The sequence below is a fragment of the Atractosteus spatula genome, chromosome 7 (genome assembly GCF_055471065.1).
Source record: "Atractosteus spatula isolate fAtrSpa1 chromosome 7, fAtrSpa1.hap1, whole genome shotgun sequence".
In the NCBI taxonomy this organism is placed as follows: Eukaryota; Metazoa; Chordata; class Actinopteri; order Semionotiformes; family Lepisosteidae; genus Atractosteus; species Atractosteus spatula.
This window is the reverse complement of record NC_142712.1, coordinates 41,954,336-41,973,625: the sequence shown is the minus strand read 5'-3', so window position 1 is coordinate 41,973,625 and position 19,290 is coordinate 41,954,336. Positions and strand designations below refer to the sequence as shown.

General features: G+C 44.1%; 2 protein-coding genes across 4 annotated transcripts in view; one reads left to right on the top strand and one right to left on the bottom strand.

Moving 5' to 3' along the window:
- Window positions 1–7,897, bottom strand: part of srgap2 (SLIT-ROBO Rho GTPase activating protein 2) — a 97,990-nt gene extending 90,093 nt beyond the window's left edge. For all 3 annotated transcript variants that reach the window (XM_088922012.1, XM_088922013.1, XM_088922014.1), the window contains exons 1-2: window positions 7,827–7,897; window positions 5,734–6,268 (exon numbers count right to left, since the gene is read on the bottom strand). In XM_088922012.1, the coding sequence (XP_088778138.1) occupies window positions 5,734–5,800 (67 nt within the window). In that variant the 5' untranslated portion in view covers window positions 5,801–6,268; window positions 7,827–7,897. The remainder of the gene's footprint in view (window positions 1–5,733; window positions 6,269–7,826) is intronic.
- A 1,021-nt stretch (window positions 7,898–8,918) lies between these two features.
- Window positions 8,919–13,220, top strand: LOC148831023 (protein FAM72A). The gene is made up of 4 exons (XM_088922221.1): window positions 8,919–9,210; window positions 9,870–9,947; window positions 11,168–11,292; window positions 12,751–13,220. The coding sequence occupies exons 1-4, from the start codon at window positions 9,065–9,067 to the stop codon at window positions 12,843–12,845; spliced, it is 444 nt and encodes a 147-aa protein (XP_088778347.1). The 5' UTR covers window positions 8,919–9,064; the 3' UTR covers window positions 12,846–13,220.
- Window positions 13,221–19,290: the final 6,070 nt, after the last annotated feature.

Sequence of the window (19,290 nt, the reverse complement as noted above, 5' to 3'; positions counted from 1 at the left end):
GGAGGTGTCGTCCCGCCGGATTAATGTTGAGTTAACAGGCAGGAACACTGAGATTTGTGGCCGTTTAGATCATTAAAATAGATCGCCTTCCCGTTGTCTTATTGTTGTGCCTCATTCCTGCTCTTCCCTTTTAATACTCATCAGGGCTCTACTGCACAAGTCAAGGTGCCAGGAGAGCTGCCTGCCAGGACCTCCGATGGGTTTATTCTAACCCAGGCACAGTCGGCTGGACGGAATAAACCCCGTGATTCAGTGACACCAACACGTGGCCCCCTTTCTCCAGTACGAAGTCTGCTCCTCCTTTTATACCTTCTGGAAAAAGCAGAGGTAAAATTCCTATACTTGCATTACCAACAATGTACACCCACAATATGTGGCTTGTCATGCATCAATTATTTTTGTTAATTAGCTACACCTTATTATTGCAAGCCTCATACCAGCGTGAGGGGCAGCAGGAGGGGTCAGGACAGTGCACTGTCAACACCTCTCCCACACAAGACTACAGTCCCCTGAAGGCAGAGACAGATGCCAGGCAGAGTGACACAGCTCTTAGTGATAGCTAATGATCTGTTAAACTGTATTCTGCTTGACAGTGATGCCTCTATTAAACTGACATTCTCTCATCCTAGCATGTGGAGTAAAGAACGCCTGTAAAGTCACAGACGTATGGATTCACTGCAATAAAAGTAACTGCAGCTCACTAGGATGAATGAACATTCATTCACTTTTTCATGACCATGCTGCACTTCATAAAAACGAGTGCATAACACGTTTGAGATGGAGGGTGCCACAACTTTCAGCTTGTTTTCATTTTATTGCACAGAGTTCTTGCAAGGGGGAAATAAAATTCCAGATTGTTTCAACTGAATAAAAACGTTCTAGAAATAAGAAATTCAAACCTGCTATGTAAAATAAAACTTAAGCAGAGTACGCGACGGTTCTGTCAAGCTGTCTGTCAGCTGCTGGAATGGGGATAGCAATAGACTCTGCTGTTTCTTTAGCCTCCTTTCTAGTGTCACAACCAGACTGGAATCTGAGCACTGCTGCAGCTGGTCACGTACACAGACCCCAGTGTCCAGGTCAGAAGCCAGGTTTTTCTGCTGCAGGAGAGCACAGATTTCAGTCTGGTTGTGACACTAGAAAGTGTCGCTTTACAGTCGAATTCCCAAACAGCCAACCGGAAGCCTTCTGCAGGGCTGGAACAAATGAAGCTTCAAGTGGGAATAGATGCAAATGAATGGCAATTGATTTGAAAGCTTTTCCCTGGAAGACAGTCCCGCACATCATCAGACAATGGGCTGCCATACAAAAGCCAAGCCTCCTTGACCCCATCTCCAAGTTAAGCCCCGATTTCACCTCTGCCCCTGTGTCAATAACAGGCCAAGCAGTTGAGAGCTGCTTTCAGTCTGCAAGTGGCATTCCGATTCAATCGGATGGCAACCTGCCTCCAAGTCCTGCATTTGTATTTGGCTGCAGGCTGGTGGGTCAAAGTTCTGGTTCAATCTGGGCCCTGGTGCGTGAAGCAGGTCAGGCTTGAGAAAGCAGACCCGGAACAAAAGGACCGCCATTGAACGAGACTGGAAACGTTTGCTGCCTGTGGAGAAAAACATGTCGGTACAAAGCTGACACAGAATGAAAAATGCTTTCCTGAAATAAAGATCCATAAATTGTATTGCAAGACTGAGACGAGCATAAAAACGCACTTGTCAGACCTTAGAAACACTGGCTCATGGTGGAACGCAAAGCCTCAGGTGACAGAACTGGCTCAGGCCTACTGGATGGGCTGTTCCAGCTGTGACTGGCTTCATCCCACTGTCTTTCAGATTCATACCTCACAGCAGCTACCATGCAGAATCACTCCCACAAGGTGTAGTCTTGTTTTGGGTTAGCAGAGTGAATTCTTTCCTGCGCTGTATTAAGGCCTGGTGTCTCAGAAAACTCAGCAATGCAGCCTTTCACTGGAGAAGCTGAAAATCTCCATATTGATTCACACAGGGAACGAAGCTTCGAGAAGGTTCGAGAAAGAGTTGGACTTGTGAAGTGTAATGATGCATTGTGTGGAGAAAAGTGAACCGAGGTTCAGCAGAATTTCAGGTGATTACTGTTTACCTGATGCACACTTAGAAAAATGCACAATGCTAGAACAGTGTGCAGTCAAAATGCACATTAGATACCCCTCCCTAGCAACTGAAGAGTTAAGCATTATGAATCTTCCCTAGCACACACTTTTCAGGCACTACTCCGGTAGTGAGCATTTCACTACTGACACAGCACTTCAGGACTGAAGGATCACAGACAAGGGTAACAATCACAGATTGGGATGGGAGAACTTTAAAGGAAAGGGAATCCAATTCCATCACAACAGCAGTCAAAATATTTGGAATAGGGCAAGCATTCCTATTCCAAAGGTCAGAGACACTTACAATTAACTGAAAATATAACTGTGAAAGTGGATGACATGCTGTGCAAGTACTGTACCTGACAGGCAGGGTATGAGTAAGTGGAGCCTGACAGCTCATGTCGGAGAAGAGCAGCCCCTTATGACCGCGGTACTAGAGAAAATTGGAACAATGCCACAATGTGACTTCCTCTGAGGACACGTCAGGATCCCTGGGATTCTGAATCCTCAGAAAAAGTGACAAGCAGATAAATATCAGGGGTTAACTTTCCTAAGAGGTGACGAGAGCCCTCCCTCACACAGCTGTGGATTCTTGTGTTTAATTAATACCTGGTGTGCCTCTGCACGGACTGACCTTCACACTAAACAGTGCCAGCGTCAAAGACAGTAAAAGGAGCCCAAAGCAAGAGAGGGCAGGTCCGCTTAATTCCCCCACACGTGCGCAGAGCACAAACACCGCAGCCCCATAGCTCCGAGCATCACTGGCCTGCGAAGGAAGGCTGCAGCTGGAGCAGGGGACTCTCCGGCTCAGGAAGAGCTGCAGAGCGAGAGGGCAGGGTCCCAGCTTCACCAGGCGAGGTGCCTTAAACAGGCTCACCCGTTGTGAGAGACAGAAGAGATTCTCCGCCGTCACGTGTTTCTTGGGACTTATTCGTCCAAATCACATGCAAAACATTTCCTTTACACAGGCAGCATTCACTCAATTTCCCAACTGGAGCAACGGGGCTGCTGCCACAGGAAATGAATGCAGGACGCCTCGTGTAAAAGAAGCGACTGGTCTTGTCTGGCAGCCCCCGGTGCAGAGAACCGGTCCGCCTGAGGAGGAGGAACCACACAGGCCTTCTCTCATCCGTGTGCTCACACGCCGTCGCCTGAGGCTGCAGCGAAGGCCACGCAGAGCCGCCGAGACCGAGCGCCGCTGGAGCAGGAACGCCTTCGGACGCCACCGGCAAGAAAAAGACCTACCTTCTCAGTCTAGAACTAATTAACATGTACTGTTTCTGCTGCCGTTTTTTCAGCCTGTCCATCTGAAAACGTGCAATAAATAATACTGGTTCTACCTGCGACGTTTTTCCAAGGATGGGAGCCTACTGCTTTGCTCTAGTGATTAGTATACCAAGACAGAACACCTTTTTTCTTTCCTTCCTTCATCTGAAAGTATAGAAATCCCTTTATGCAGCCACAGAAATGACTGACACCTCAACACCCATTGCCCTCAATCTTCATAAGGTGCAGGTAGCACTGTGCAGAACCTACTTTTTGGAGAGAGGTGGTGCTCAGCACAATTGCCATTCTGAATTATACCTTTGGGGCTTAAAATTCAACTCCTACCCAATGGCTGAACCGATTGAGCTCGGGTTTGGAGGGGAGCTGGGTCAATGAAAGCGGTTTTCCAAACTCTTCTTTGAGATCAAATGGTACCGCTGAGAACCACACCGTGCGCATATTTCACTCTGAGTCCACAGTGATTTTACTTGAAAGGAACACTCCTGTCTGTCCGCAGGAGGGGGTTAGGACACGGAACAGGAGACAACACTTTTTCTGTTACGGACAGCAGTGCCGTTCAAAGCCGATTCGCTGGGAACGGTTAAGAACACAGCTGGGATTGCTCAAATCAGCAATCTAGCGAGCAAGACCAGCGGCACGGCCCTTTCTGACACTGCACAGGAATTAAACACCGGCCAACGACGAGACACAGAGGTGACACACTTGTGTGGCCTTCACGAAATTGATCATGTCACACGAGGACATGTTAGAACTGTACTGCAAATCTCTCCGTTAAACGTATTTCGCCTAGACTTTTTTTTAATGAGCGGATCACCACTACACCAACACAGACCGGATTTACCCGGGTTCATTTCACCACACAGCTTCCCGGCCTCCTCACTTTCTCGGGCCCCGCGAGGCTCAGAAACCCCCAGCCAGCCGGCTTGGCTGCGGCTGTGCTCTGGAATGTGCCCGTTCGCACAGGGGGACTCCTCCCGCAAGGTCTATCAGCGCGACTGTCAGTCCACCGAGATCCCTGCTAACGCAACCCAACCCCTCGTAACAGTGACACGGGCTTGCAGGCACGAAAGGGGGGTTATTGTTACAGCAGCTCCCTTCAGCACAATGTCTCCCCACAGCACAGGAAGAGAATCGAGAATTATAATTCCGGAGTCCAACGTCAGCATGACCGACATTCCCTCTCCTTCAGCGCTACACAATTGAACAGAATAAGGCCAAGTGTGTGTGTCTCAGAAGTACTGTACGTGGTATTTTGGTTGACGCTGGCGGTTGAAGTTCTCCATTCAGACTTGTGACGTTTTATGTTCGCCCTTATCTCCCAATTTACACGTTAAACTGCTTCTCACCGAGAGATTAAAGAAAATCGCAGGGACCTGACGGGTGCCGTTTTTTTTTTAATTAAACCACATTCTTGCGAAATGAGCCTGAACTCAAACCCAGACACGCGTAGAGCAAGTTAACAAAGGACCATTGACGGAAATCGCCACAAAACGTTCAAGTTAGGTGAAAAATGGAGATTCGAGGCGACTAAGAACCTATTTCCAGAAAATACAAAAACACATGAAATGTCAGGCTGGCGTCTCTCTCTCCCCCTGTTGCGTTCCTTTTGAATTACAAACAAATTCAGTTGCTTTGCACAATGCATCCTGCCCTTGCACTGAGCTGAACACGATTCGGACTGAACGGTGTGAAGCCCGCAGCCTGCCAGCTATCAGCATCTGCAGAATCCAACGTGTTGCCTGCCCTAGCTCCTTCCTACTCTCGCGCCGAGCCGTCCCGAGCCCCGGCCTCGGCACGCGACACCGCGAGGCGACACCCACCGGCTCGACACCGGCGCCAGCACCCCGCACCGCAACGCCACTTTCACAATGAAAAATGAAAGGCACGGCCTTGAATTATTTCCCTCAACTTTCCACAGCGGTTTACGTGTCGTTGTGGTTTAAAAAAAAAACGACAACCTTCTCTTTCTCGGCTCGGATCTTCCCGCGAAAGACAACTAGTTAACCCCGAGTGTTACGCATGTCGTCGGTTTGATCTCTTCCTTTTCACTAAAATTACCCCCAATTAGTCACATACACTAAGACGTTGATATCAAAAGGGCACCCCTTGCAAGACGAGGAAACAGTTCACAATTCAGCCCTAGATAACTCAACGTATAATTTTTAGCTATATCGAACATTAAGCTCTCTTACGGATAAAACACACGCAATTACATTTCGTAGACATAAACCGCCACCGAACCAACTGGTTTCAATCATACCCCCAAAAAAATAAACCATCTTTTTTTTTTAAGTGCGGACAACAACAATATCACAGGAATATCTTACCTTTGACTTGAGTTTCATACTCCGCTATGATCTCCTTTTCCTTCCGAAATTTAGCAGGAGACGTCATGTCTGTATTGTTTAGAACACAGTTGCAAATATATCGCTTGTCGGGATTAGAAGGAGCAGGATGACAATGGCACTAAGGGTTATTTGAATAATTTTTTTTTCCCCCAAAACAAATCCACAGGAAAGACTATAGCCAATCCGCCCTCTCGCTCTGCTGTTACTGTTTCCAATGGAAAATCATTCCATCCGCTATTCTGAACGAACCCAGGGCGCAGGGTAACACTTCTGCAACGCGCTGGTTACATTCGTGCTCGTACGGTCCTGGTCGCACAATCACTGGGGCTGTCTCACACACACCCGCACGCAAAAAGAGGAATTTCGTAGTCCTCCCCCTTCGGGGAAAAAAAAAACACAGAGAGATGCCTCTTAAGCGTTTACGGATCCAATAATTCCCCAAGGGCTTTTTTCTTCCTTTTCGGAAGAATTCATATCACGGCTGTCCGGCGTCTCACGAAGTGGGTGTCTTCATCTGGAAAAACAAGAGAGAGGGGCCGATAAGGATTGCTTGATAATGCAACGTGCTAGCTAGGATACAACAGGATGTATTGCGGAAAAAACAACACTGACAGTCCGGATTGGGGGGGGGGGGGTTGGGGATTATGATAATGTGTACAGTGAGAATTGCGATATCCCATTTGTTCACAGTTAATACAACGAAGTTGATCCAGGATGCTGCCGAGAAGGAGAATTAGCACAAGCCGATGAAAACGCCAGCAGTGATCTTCCAGTCGCAGGGCCTCGAGAGAGGCTTAAAATAAATCAATTCTAGCGACACCCTTGACCTACAAATTAAGGGAAATTAAACTCATCTAAGTTTTAAACTATTTTTAAATGGAGTAAATGGTGGAACTCACGTGGCAGCTAAAATTTCAAGAAATTCGGAAGCATGCTCATAATTTGACAATAAGCAAATTACAGTGAGAGAGATTTAACTTCCCTTGGGTTTCAAGTGCCTGCGTGAACGGTGCTTTGCAGACACCTTGTTGATCACCAGAAGGGCTTATATAATTACAAATGTCACGTTCTTTTTAAAAATTGTTGTTTTCAACACACCTCACCTTTCTGGCCCGAAAGAGCTCTTGGAACTAAAAAATGGAAGTTGTGCTACACGGTATTTGTTCCGTTTGCACCCTCCCGCAGCGAAACTAGATCTCCCTCAGCCCCCAAACGCCCGTCCACACTTCAAAGGAATGTTTGCGAGCTTCTCCAACAGGAAACTGGAGGAGAGTCGGCTAAACGAGGACTTTCCAGGCAAATAAAGCGGGAGAGAGAAGGAGATCGACCCCAGAAGACAGCACCGCTGTAACTGTCTGGGCGGGTTTGAGGAAACTCGATTCTGGAAGAACACGATCAAATTCATTTGCCGTATTAGAAAGAGCGGGCACGAGCATTTTCACTGATTCGTGCTCTAGCCGGTAATGTGCTGCAAACACGTTATTCCAGGGCAACTTCACCTCTGCGCAGTAAAGGCATTTGGCGTTCTTTGTACTTATGTATAGTTGGCTAAGAATTATAGAAGCACTGTAAGTGACACTGTAGGTTTCCAATGATCATATTTAAGGTCCTATCAGCATTGTAAGAAATGGCTGGTGGATTTGTGATTAGTAAATTGTGATAATCGTTATCTATCTTTATTACAGCTACTTAAAATGAAGACAATGACGTTAAAAGATTTTTGCTTGCTCTTGCCCGCTACCGCTACGCATGTTAATAGTACAATGCAACCCTATAACCACAAGCTTAATTTTAAAAACGGCCTAGTCCTTATAAAAAATGCGACATTGATCATAAACAGTTTTTATCTGCCTTATTTTTCTTATTGCTCATAAGCAGTATCTGTAACATAACAAAATGAACTCACGTTCATAGCGCTCGAGTCGAGTTATTTCACTTAACAAGAGTCCTATTTTCTATAGAGCATCGGCTCTTCAGAAATAAGCTAACAAACGTATTTCTTTTCGCTAAGTGACTAGTGCTACAAACACCGTAAATCACTTGTCTTGGACGATGGAAGAGAATATAGTTACCTTTCATACAGGATTTTATTGTAATCCGAACACGATAATTCACATCCTCCACTCTGACTTCCCAATTTTAACTTCAGAACATTGCTCTCAGTCTTGGAAAAGGACGGACCCGCCCCTTTCCACAGGGGGTAAATGTAAGCTCCGAGCGATTCTATTGGCCAAGAGCGCTGAGACTGACGTGATATTGGACAAACCAAAAGAAAGGAGCGAGGGGGCGGTGCCTCACGCAGCTACCACACCGCTAAATCAGGATTGAGATAATGCAGTAAAGAGGCGTGGCACAGGCTGTACACGTAAGATAAAACCAGTAACATAAGCCAAATCGTTACAATTTCCTTGCAATAATATTACTTCGTGTGGGTTTTTGGTAAACACTGTTTTTTTCTTTTTAATTTCGCATTGTGCGGTACTTGTAGGTTTGTTCTTCAGCGGACCAATCGAAAAAAAGCGCTGTCCAAAGCATTGGAGAAATTTGATTGGTCTACGTCTTCAGCTCTAAACCAATGATAAGAGGAGATAAAGTTAAATGTCTCTACATTGTCCACTGAGCGCTTTGCATTGGTTCGCCCTGTAAACCAATAATATTGATCCGTGGGTTTGGGGAGCCAATCAGAGGGGCGGATGGGTCAATTTGAACTTGTATCAGGAAGTTTCTAGCTGCCATTGAATTAACAAGTTGTAAACAATGCCGGACCGTCAGTAGAAAATAGGCAAAACGTTTCAATATCAGGAGCAGAGAGCGCTCAAAAACGGGACAGATATTTGACGTTCGGCGAAGACAGCGTGGCCGTCCGTTTTTCTCGGAGCTAGGGGAATTAGAAGTAAAAAAAAGCGATTTCGGTAAACCTCAACGGTAGCTAACGGTTTGCTCTTCAGATCCTCCGCTACCCGAACACGTTCAAATGAAGATAAAAGACAGAAGACTATAGCCGAGGCCGTATGTAGGGCTAAGTTCGTGATTTAACTTAAAAAATTAATGTGCAGTAGCTAGTTACTAAAAAAAACTCTGTTAACCTTTTGAGTTAGAGCCAATCGCGCGGGTAGACAGTCCAGAATTAAGGAATATTGTTTATTAAAAAAAAAAACTCTTTATGCCTCAAAGCAACTTATGAAGTAAGTTAGAACCGATAGTGTTTAGCTAAAATTACCAGTAGCCGAATCACGCATAAGCGTCGGCCAGCATCCGCTATCCGGTTTGAAAGTGTGATTAGTGAAGACCGCACTTTTATTCCTAAATCATGTCTACCTCAACCTTTAAAAACAGATGCGTAACTCTGGTTTGCTGCAAGTTCTGCGATAGCTTGTTGTGCACACGGGGCATGAAGGCTGTGCTTTTGTCCGACACGAAAGTAGAGCTGTTCTCCACTGACATCCCTCCCAACAGGTGAGTGTCTGCGGCGCTGTCGATGCGATGGGCTTTATCACTAGAGCCCCTTCTTAAGCGCCGTTTGCATCGGGATCCTGTTTTTTTACCTTTTTATTATGCAGTAATTACAAAATACAATACAAAATGTATTCCGATTTGTAATACAAATAGGAGTGCATTAAACATATCAATAACATTGCCCGGGGTACATCTATAATGCAATTACACTTACATGAATAAAACATACACATGAAATAAAATAAACAATGTAAATAAAGATAAGGTTCGCACAGCTTTCATGTTCTTACATTTCGATTTAGTCTTTAAATACGCCTTTACATCCATTTTAAACTGTTAACAAACATAGGTCTCTATTTTTTCGGGGGCTATTTTCACAAAAGACACAGTAATCATCTATATTAATTTTAAATCTCTGCACAACAAGGGTGCAGCGGAGATGCTGGTGTGAGTCGAGAGAGAAACTGAGTACAGTTAAGACGACTAGACGCGGAGACTCGTGTCCTGTCTTGAAGTCTTCCGGCGTTGAAGTCACTCGGAAGGCGCATGTTTGCTTAAATCGCCTTCTGTTATTGGAAGAAATGTCCCAGTCCAGACAACTTGCTGTTCCCAGATCTTGCTGTAGTCGGTTAAATTTCGTTTTTTCCTTCTTTTCCCAGTACTGTCGACTTTGTCGCCAGCTGCTATTGTACGGAGAGCTGCAAATGTAGACTAAAGGATATTGCATGTTTGAAGTGGTAGGTACCTGCACAGAACTCCATGACTGGAAGTGTCAAACCACTTTGACAGGTTTGGGGGAGTCGTGGTTAGAGACGTGTTGGAAGGTTGTTGGGTCAAATCCCAGATGGGGGACCAGTGTGCGCTGCCCTTGGGCAAAGTTGGATAACTGTCACTGGGATTGCTTCAGGAAATACATGTGTAAGTGAATTCACTTTGTATAAAAGATCCATCAAATGGATATAATGGATATTCACAACACAGAACGAGGAAAGTCTTCAATAGCAGACCGGGTTTGGTACAAATACAGCATTTAGTTGAAGCCAGTACCCTGGCCGCTTTAAAAACAATGACAGGAGGAGATTCTTGTATCAGTTAACTACTAGATAGGCAGAACGGCTTCCTCTCGTTTCGGACCTTTCTTTTCATGGACATGTGCAGAAAATCAGAAGGTACTGCATATTCGGGTTAAAGTCACAAATGTGCAGCCTGTGCTTCAGAGGGTTTTCTTGAGCCTTGCACTGGATATTTAAAAATAAATTAATGCTGCAATAGGAGGGGAAAATGGCTTAGGGTCACGCATGTTTTCCCAAATAGAGTGTTCAGTGGGTCGAACCTGATATACTTCCCAGTTCTTGTAAAATGAGCCATGAAACGTGTTGCACTGATGTCTAAACAACTTAAAGCCTTATGTTTTCCCCCAAAAAATACCATAACGTTGGAAGGCATTTATTCATCATGGATTGCAAAAAGGAGAAAATGTTAATTTAAGGATGTGACGGCAAGCATGCAAGAACCTTTTGTCTTATTCTTCATAAGCTTTGCTCTTGTCTTGCTGTAGGCCTGAGCCTGATGCTGTTAAATCCGTGATAATCCAATGCAATGTGTCAGTGATGGATTGTGAAGATGCTTTTCAAGTAAATTGTGCTCTTTCGCTCCAGAGCCAGCCTGGGCGGTGCGTGTGCATGTGGGTGGCTTGTAATTGCAGAGGTTGGTGTTTGAATCTGGGCTTACGTGTGTCATAGGTTTTGCCTTGGAGTTAAAAGTAGGCAAAAATAAGTAAACAAAAACTGTAAGATAAGCAAGTGGGAAAACTCTCCTTTGTCTCCCCACCCCCTTGCTGCCCTGCTTCCTTGCTGCTCGGCAGGAGACGGGTGAGGAGACTATGGAGCTTGTGTTGTTGATTCCTGCGGCACCAAATGAAAGTGCTTACTCCCTGTTTCCTTTCTCTGTGTTCCAGCGGCAACATTGTGGGCTATCACGTGGTGGCCCCGTGCAAGCCCTGCCTGCTGTCCTGCAATAACGGTCACTTCTGGATGTTTCACAGCGATTCCGTCTCTGCGGTGAACAGGCTGGACCCATCCGGTGAGCACTCTCTCTTAAAAAGTAGCGCCAAACTCGGCTGCCCCCTCCTTCCTTCATCTTGCTCTTCAGTTTGTCTGTGTGCCTCAGTGGGCAGAGGGGGCCGAGTACCAACAGCAGCACACTCCCATGCCACAAACTGCTTCTTTAACTTTGGTTTTCTCATTAAATTAAAACCAGACTGAGATCCTGGAGCATCTTTCTGCAGAAGACAATCCCAGTGAAAGTGATGTACTGTATACGGTTATGCTTTTGTATTCATAGATTAACTTGTACATGAGTGAAGTATTAAATAGCACCAGGTGGTACCTCTGGTGAATGCAGTACAAGCACATTTATGCATTGCATGTTACTTGGCTTAATCAAGTTAGAGTATGGTTTCACATCGGCCAGCAATGCGAGAGTCTGCTTGTTCAAGCAAAGAAATGGTCTGACGCACAAAAGAAATGGATTGAAACGTGATCGCACAGTGTGTAAAACTATAATAAAATTTCAGTATGAAATGTGATGCACTGTCAACCAGTTGCTGTGAAATGCTCCCCCTGCCACTCTTCCTGTGCAGCCCGGGGCAGCTGGCAAAGGCTGGCAGGTAACGGGCGTGTCGATACTTCAGCATGCAGGGGGAGTGCTGCTTGAGGTTACACCACAGACTTGTTTCCTAGTTTCCATGGACAAGTCCACAGATTGCTGAAGCAAAACATCTCATTCTCTCCCAGACACCAGAAGACTTCAGGACAGGACGCAAGTCTCTGCGTTTGGTCATGTTAACTGTACTCAGTTTCTCTCTCGACACCAGGATCCCTCTGTACCCTCTCATTCTCTCCCAGACAGGCCATCCTTCCATCCCGCTGATGATGACCAGGCAGTCGCCATTATTCAAGCAGGACACCGTCATTTCTTTCACCGGTTTTACGTTAAATCAAATCGCATATTTTGGAGTGACTGTAAAGAGTTGTTTCAACACGTTTTTGGCTATTTTAAATTGAAAAGCACTGAGCACATGGTGTTACTTTGAAATCTCACCACGTGGTTTTGTGTTTTCTTTTTAATAACGTAGTCAACACTTCTCCTTGCTATTTCGATAAAACATACTGTTCTCATTGTGCATCAGTGTATATTATGGTGGTTTACATTTAATCCATGACCTTTGAGTAAAACTGGAGTTGCTGCTAATGATTCTGCCTTGTACATTTACTCATTTTCATTATGGCTAGAACACATATCAAATACTCCCAAATTCATGAGTATTGTTGGGTTAACGGCTGTAAACTATTAGATTTAGGTCACAGGCTCTTGTGCATTTTCCCTAGCCTGTGGGGCTAGCATTGGGTTCCATGGACTATGTGGGGTCGGGGGCACTGTTCTGGCCCATCAGGCACAAGATCAACAAGGGGAACTGATCCAGCTTTGTAAGCTCAGCTGTCTGCACAATTTGTACAAACTCAGCCGTGCTTTTTTCAGGCTTGAACCTCCTGCTCTGGGGTGACTTACCGGAGACGGAGAACAGCGAGGATGAGGGGACGGGCGGCCTGTCCGAAGAGGAGTACATCAGATAAGAGACCTGGGCGCCGCGGCGAAGGCCCGTGATCTCAGACTGGCGAGCCAGGCGGCGCCGCGAAGACGCATGGCGTTCACACGCAACTGCAAAGCGCACTTTCTCAGGTCCTTTCTGTCGGCAGCATTTCGTGCTCGCTTCAGATACTGTAATCATGGTTATTCGTCTACAGGTTTCTCTTTAGTTTGAATGTAGATTTATAGAGAAGGTCACAAACTCCTGTGTTCAAGAATGACAGTCCTGGATTTTTTTCTGGGTTAGTGAAATGATTAGCGGTTCATGCTCCACTTTCAGGTTTAATTAGACCAGTTTCACTTTCTATCCCTGGGCCTCAGGCTGCCAATGAAAAAATATCATCTCAGCTTTTCTGTGGCCCTTGAAGACCACGAGTGATGTTCTCTGACCTCTTGTATATGAGATATATACATTTTTCTTCTGTAAACAAAACTTTTTTTGAATTGCTCAGGCTTGCAAATATTCAGTGCTGTTATGCGTTATCACAATTTTTAATAATGTGGATTTTACGGTACGGTGTGATCTGTTTATGAAATCAAAAGAGTGGACAACCACCAATCAGCTTCCAGCTGTTTGGGGGATTTTTGCAGTCATTTAGTCTTGGGAACCGTAAATAGTTTTTTTTCAGGTTTGATTTTGAACTGTGAAACCTTCTGCGCGGAGCTTGCATGTTCTCCCTCTGTCCATGTGGGTTTTCTCCATTTGCTCTGTTTTCTTCCCACCTCCCGAAGACACGCTACCATAGTTAACCATAGGTTATCTGGTGTCTCTAAATGGTCCCTGTGTGCTTGTGTGTGTCCTGCGATGGACTGGCATCCTGTCCAGCACGGAAAAATCTGATTTAGCGAATAATGTTACCGCACTTTAGGAGGGTTTTGTGTCTTATATTTATTATAGAACAAAATGCAGCAGAAGCAGTAGAATGTTTTAATGTTAAAAACTGAATATATCATAGATGATGGGGAAAAGCTGTGTGCTTGTTTACTAGACAGAAAGTACTTGTTAGATGTCTAAGAAATGCTAATTAATGGCACTTGCACATTGAGTCATTTTCCCCTTTTAGTTTTTTTTCTCAGTACTGAAAATTTTCAAAATTTCCTTGCATATAAATGGCTATAGGGAACAATTAATTATTATTGAACACAAGGTGTGAAGAACTGACTTGACTTAAGTTTTTAGTTTTTAAAACAGCCGAGTATTGAAATGTCAAGTTCAATATTGAATTCTCATGCGAGGATTTGAATTACATTAGATTAAAAATTAAGCAAATGGCTTTTGCTTTTGATTATTTGAGTTTTTATACAATTTTAATACATTTATCAATTTTGATGTATCAATGACCTGATGTGTTAGAAAAATAACAGTTGTATTTTGCTGTGTGCGCATGGGTGGTTTCAGGTTTTATACTACTTTTTATTTATTGAAACTTTCAGTAAAATCCCAGGTTGTACCTTGTTTTTGTTTGTAAGGGATTTATCAATTTGCCTAAAACTAGCTTTTAAAAAATACTGCTGTTTGATTGTGCTGTGTATATACATATTTGTATGTGGGAGCCACAATTGTTTAGTTTTTCTGCTCGTATTAAAAGATTGCAGCAGATCCTTGCTGATTGTCTCTAGATGTTTATTCAAGCCCCAAATGACTTAAGCAAAAAATCCAAAAACTCTATAGATTACTATAACACATTTTTCTAAACTGTAACATCTGGCTTTTAGTATGTTGAATCATTCACAAATTGCATCAGGATGCAGCTTTTAATCAGAAATGGTAATTATATTTGTTCTTCACTTATGCAAAAGTGTATTGGGAAAGAAATGTGTTGTACTGCTGTGTGAAATGGAACAATCTGCACTCACTAGCCTCTAGCAACTGAGAAATATCAGCCTGCTTCCTCTGCTGTCATGATTAGATTACACATTGCATATATGGGCTGAAATGAAACCTTTGGTGGGGAAAAAAGCCTGATCCTGGATGGAAATGAAATAAGATGGTATTGAAAATGTAAGGATTGATATGGGAGGGGAGTGGGAGCGGCACAACAGGGGAATATTGGATCACAGTACTGAATTCAGAGGAAAAAAAACAGCTATTAAATTGCATGGTAATTTGTCATTGTACAGCCACTAAGTTTTTAGGGTCTGTTGTCTGGGACCTTCGCTATTAGAAAATTAAAGTGCCTGTGGTGCGTACCACAGAGGAGTAAAAACAAGCGTCTGCTCAGCAAAGCCTATTCGCCTGTTCAGGTCACTGTCTTTTAACCAGCAGTAGACACTCTATACACGAGTTGCTTGTTAGGGATGCAGGATTGATTTATTTTCCATTTGCAAAAAGTTATTTTTTTTATAAAAGCATTGTTCTGCTAGTGTTATCATTACAATAGTTATCCCTCTTGGAAGGCTATTCACACCGTTACCAAACAGTTTCTTGTGTATGGATTGTATGCTGATAAGACTGTCCCACTGGTTTGTTTTTGATGATGTCACTAGAGCTGGGAGAGCCGTCTGAGTCACAAAACACATTGGGGTGGGGGGGTTATTTAATCGTTAATTGTTAATCTGTTAAAGGTCTGTTCTGCCAGTAGGCGGCACAGTAGCAGCACATTTAGCTGCAGCCTCACAGCTGCGGGGGCCTGGGTTCAATTCTGTCCTTGGGTGCAAAGGTGTCTGTCTGTGTGGAGTTTGGATGGCATTCCCTGGCCTTTTCCCACACCCCCACCGAGTGAGAATGGGGTAGGTTAGATTGGTTTGAAAGAGTGGACCCTCACCAGCCTAAGCAGCTCTATGATAACTGAATAGCAAGTCCCCCAGAAACACAGGACATGGCGAAAGCACCCTAACAGTGGTGCAGCGTTTAGCATTGCTGACTCACAATGCTGGGGCCCTGGGTTCAACTGGGGACCTGTGCTCTCTGTGTGGAGTCTGTATATTCTCCTCATGTGTGTGTGGGGGTTTCCTGGTGGTGCTCTGGTTTCCTTCCACAGTCCAGGAAGTCCAGAAGTGGCCTTGTATGAATGTTGCATGTTTGTGTCTGTGTGTGACCTGCAAGGGACTGGCATCCTGTCCAAGATGTACCCTGCCTTGTGCCCAGTTATTGCTGGGATCGGCCCTGGCTCCCCTGCAGCCCTGTGTTGGAAGAAGTGGTTAGAAAACGGATGGATTGATGGAAATGCCCTGTAAATGTCACTAACCTGTAGGGAAGAAAGTACAACCTTGAGTACAAAGGAAAACTATAATATTCCTTAATCATAATGATACTGTATGTTAAGATATATTATCTGATTTTCCTTACAATAATGATAAAACTCAGGTGAAACCAAATAACTGATGCTTTTAGATCAGTGCTCTAATGAGCTCTTCCCTGACCTACATAACCATTGACTTTCTTGTTTAAATATAACCTTTTACAGATGAATTCCTTCTACAATAAAAACGATAAAGGCAATCTTCACAGTTTATTCAAAGATAAACTTATGTCTTATGTCGACGTTTCTTATCTCAACATATTTAGGAAAAGCCATACTTTTGTTTCTTGAAATACCTTTCTTTCAAATGAAAATTAAAACCTACCGCTATGTCTCAATGTTGAAAGTATAACAGTGTGATGGGTGTGAGACAAACCACTTGTCATCTTGATGTATTTTATAATTACTTAAACAAAACAAGCATGTAATGCTGGAGTGGTTAAGTATATCAGAGATAACATGATAGTCTTCTCTTTCCTGCCATAAACAACAGTGAAACTCCTGTTCTGAAAACACGGTATTGTCAGTCATCCAATAAAAATCACATTAATGCTACAAATATGCGGATGTGGATACATTACTGCTTTACACCTAAAGCCAGGAACTTTGTCCTGATTCATTTCCTTATAAATTACAGCAGCGAACTCAAAGGCACTGTTTACTCCCCACAAAGGCAACACATTTATATTAATCTTTTAGATACCTAAGTAGATATTGACCCAATAATTATTCTCTGAAAATGAAAATGAAAACCCTATAAATTGGACAGATGAGGCGGAGAAGGATATAGGATGTTTAGTTTTTTTTTAATTCTTTCTTGCTTTGCTGTGGAAATGTAGTCCAGAAACAAGTTACAGAAACCATCATGGTATCTGAGGCATCAACATCTTCCTGTTCTGTTTGCTTGTGCAGGTTATAGCATGAGCTGATTCTACAAGGAGTCCCTGTCTTTGGCTCACTGTGGAGTGCTATAAGCCAGGGGTTTGCGTCTTTCTTTTTTTGGGGGGGGGGGGGGGGCTTGTACTTCCATAACGACTTTCCTTGTCTGATTGGGCCTGAGGTTGTGTGGGGGAAGTAATATAGCACCCTGCATCCCTCTGAGCCTCTTTGAGTCACCATCAGTTCCTTCTTCAGACGAGGTCTTCAGAATGAGCGGTTAGCTGGACGGGGGGCATGATGCTGGAAAGTGTGCATGAAGGTACCGGAGGAGTCGCCACATCAAGTACTGGAGGACCGCGGGGTCTTCCAGCTGTAGTTCCCACTTGAGCTCTCAAGTACATTATTAAACCGACGGGGCCTGATCTTCTGCCGCTGTTTGAAGGCTCCCATAAATCATGGGCTAGGGAAAACAGCAGCTCTTCTCCGCTGGAGAAGACGGGGTCTCAGCATTCTGCGTCTTTTCTGCTGCTGTCACAATATTACGAGAAATGAAAGGTAACTCGTGTTGAAAGTGATTATTTCTTGAAGCATTTTTCAAAACAGCTCGCAAAGAACCATAAGGAGGCATTAGTCATAATCCTCCATTTGCATAAATATTCCCAGTAAAACTGCATACCCTTCAGGCAGCTTTTTATTAGCAGCACAGAGCCAGCCTGTCCCCACTTATAACATTTATGGGAAAAATCACGATGATTTAATGATACATCCTCCATCTAAAAAGGACCAGCATCGGAGGCTCACTGAGCCTGTCGACGTTACAATTGTTTTTTATTTCCTCCCAGAACAAGTAAGCTACAAATTATTCACTTGAGCAGTGAGATTGATGGGTTCCCATTAACACTGTGTTAATGTAGTCATTAGTTGAGTGCAGTGTGCTCAACAAAGGAAGCTCTCCTAGGGTTTTGTAAGAGAAAACTAATCACTGTCAGTTGAAAGGTATTGGTGCATCGGCTACCTATACATTATAATTGGCAATTCCTAAATAAGTACACTGGAGTACATTTGTATTGCGCTTTGATACTGTTGGCTTATTTGTCAAGGAGTAACGGCTGTATAATTAACCTACATTTCTTCACAAGACCAAATCGTGATCAGATTTGTCACCGGGGATGCTGGACTGCTTCAGTTGGGCAATTCTACGAAGAAAGAACTAGTCAATCATATCGACATACAGTAGTTATTACTGTGTCATTATTGATGACTATCATAGCTGCGTTCACAGTGGGAGGAGTGACTTGACACCGGCTCTCCCACCTGCAGTGTTACAGCTCACAGCCGATCCCCTTCACCGTGAGCGTCTTTCAGAGGCAGAGTCACAGGTCATCTCTTTTATAATACATTTACTGGAGAAAGATAAGATAACCTTCTCATAATGCACAAAGGGCTTCTGTGTGTTATATAACGCATGTAACGAAGCCTGACTACATTTCTGTATAAGAAAAAAAGAACACACTGTTATCTCATTGTAGAGCTTGTTGTTTGCCATGGCTTTCATTGTGCTGCGTTTGCTGTTGCAGCAAAATCACCTTTCCAGCCATCAGAGAGGCTGCAGCACAAAATCCCTCAATAGCGTGTTGTTTTTCACTGGTTTTTCAGTGGAGACTCACTTTTATCCTTTAACAATAGTGTGGTGGAGAAAACTCAAAAGGTCTGAGCCCCCACCTCTGCAGTCACAAAAGTTAGCTTCTGAAGAAAAACACCTGCTTCGTAACAGTTAAAAACAATAAATAAGACTGAGGACACAGCAGCAGTCACAGCGTCTCAGAGATTATGGGGTCAGTCATTCTGTTATTATCCCTCCATCCTTGGAGTCATATGCCATGTCTGCTGTGCTTACAGGTCTTACCAGGACTTAGTCATGAGCAGCGAGGCACAGGGCACAGTGGCAGGCCCAGTACAGTATGAAATTTCCAGCTGCTAAAACCCACCATTCCTGCTCAGTGCTCCTAGGAAACCATAATGAAATGCTGCTGGAAATAATAGGGGTGGGATAAGCCCGCAGATTGGATTAGACAATAATGTACTGGAGACAGCTATTGCAGCGCCACGCCAGGCATCTGCTTAAATACCAATGTGATGACATGCAGGGAATTCTTGGCTGCACAGTGGAGCTGTTTTAAAAGCGCTTACCCAGCCCAGAGTGACAGGTCATGCCTGCAGCTGCACATTGCACTGCTGAAATGACACCCCCTCATCCCTCTCATTTATAGAGGCCAAAAACAGGCAGCGTAAAAAAACACCCTGAAAGGAT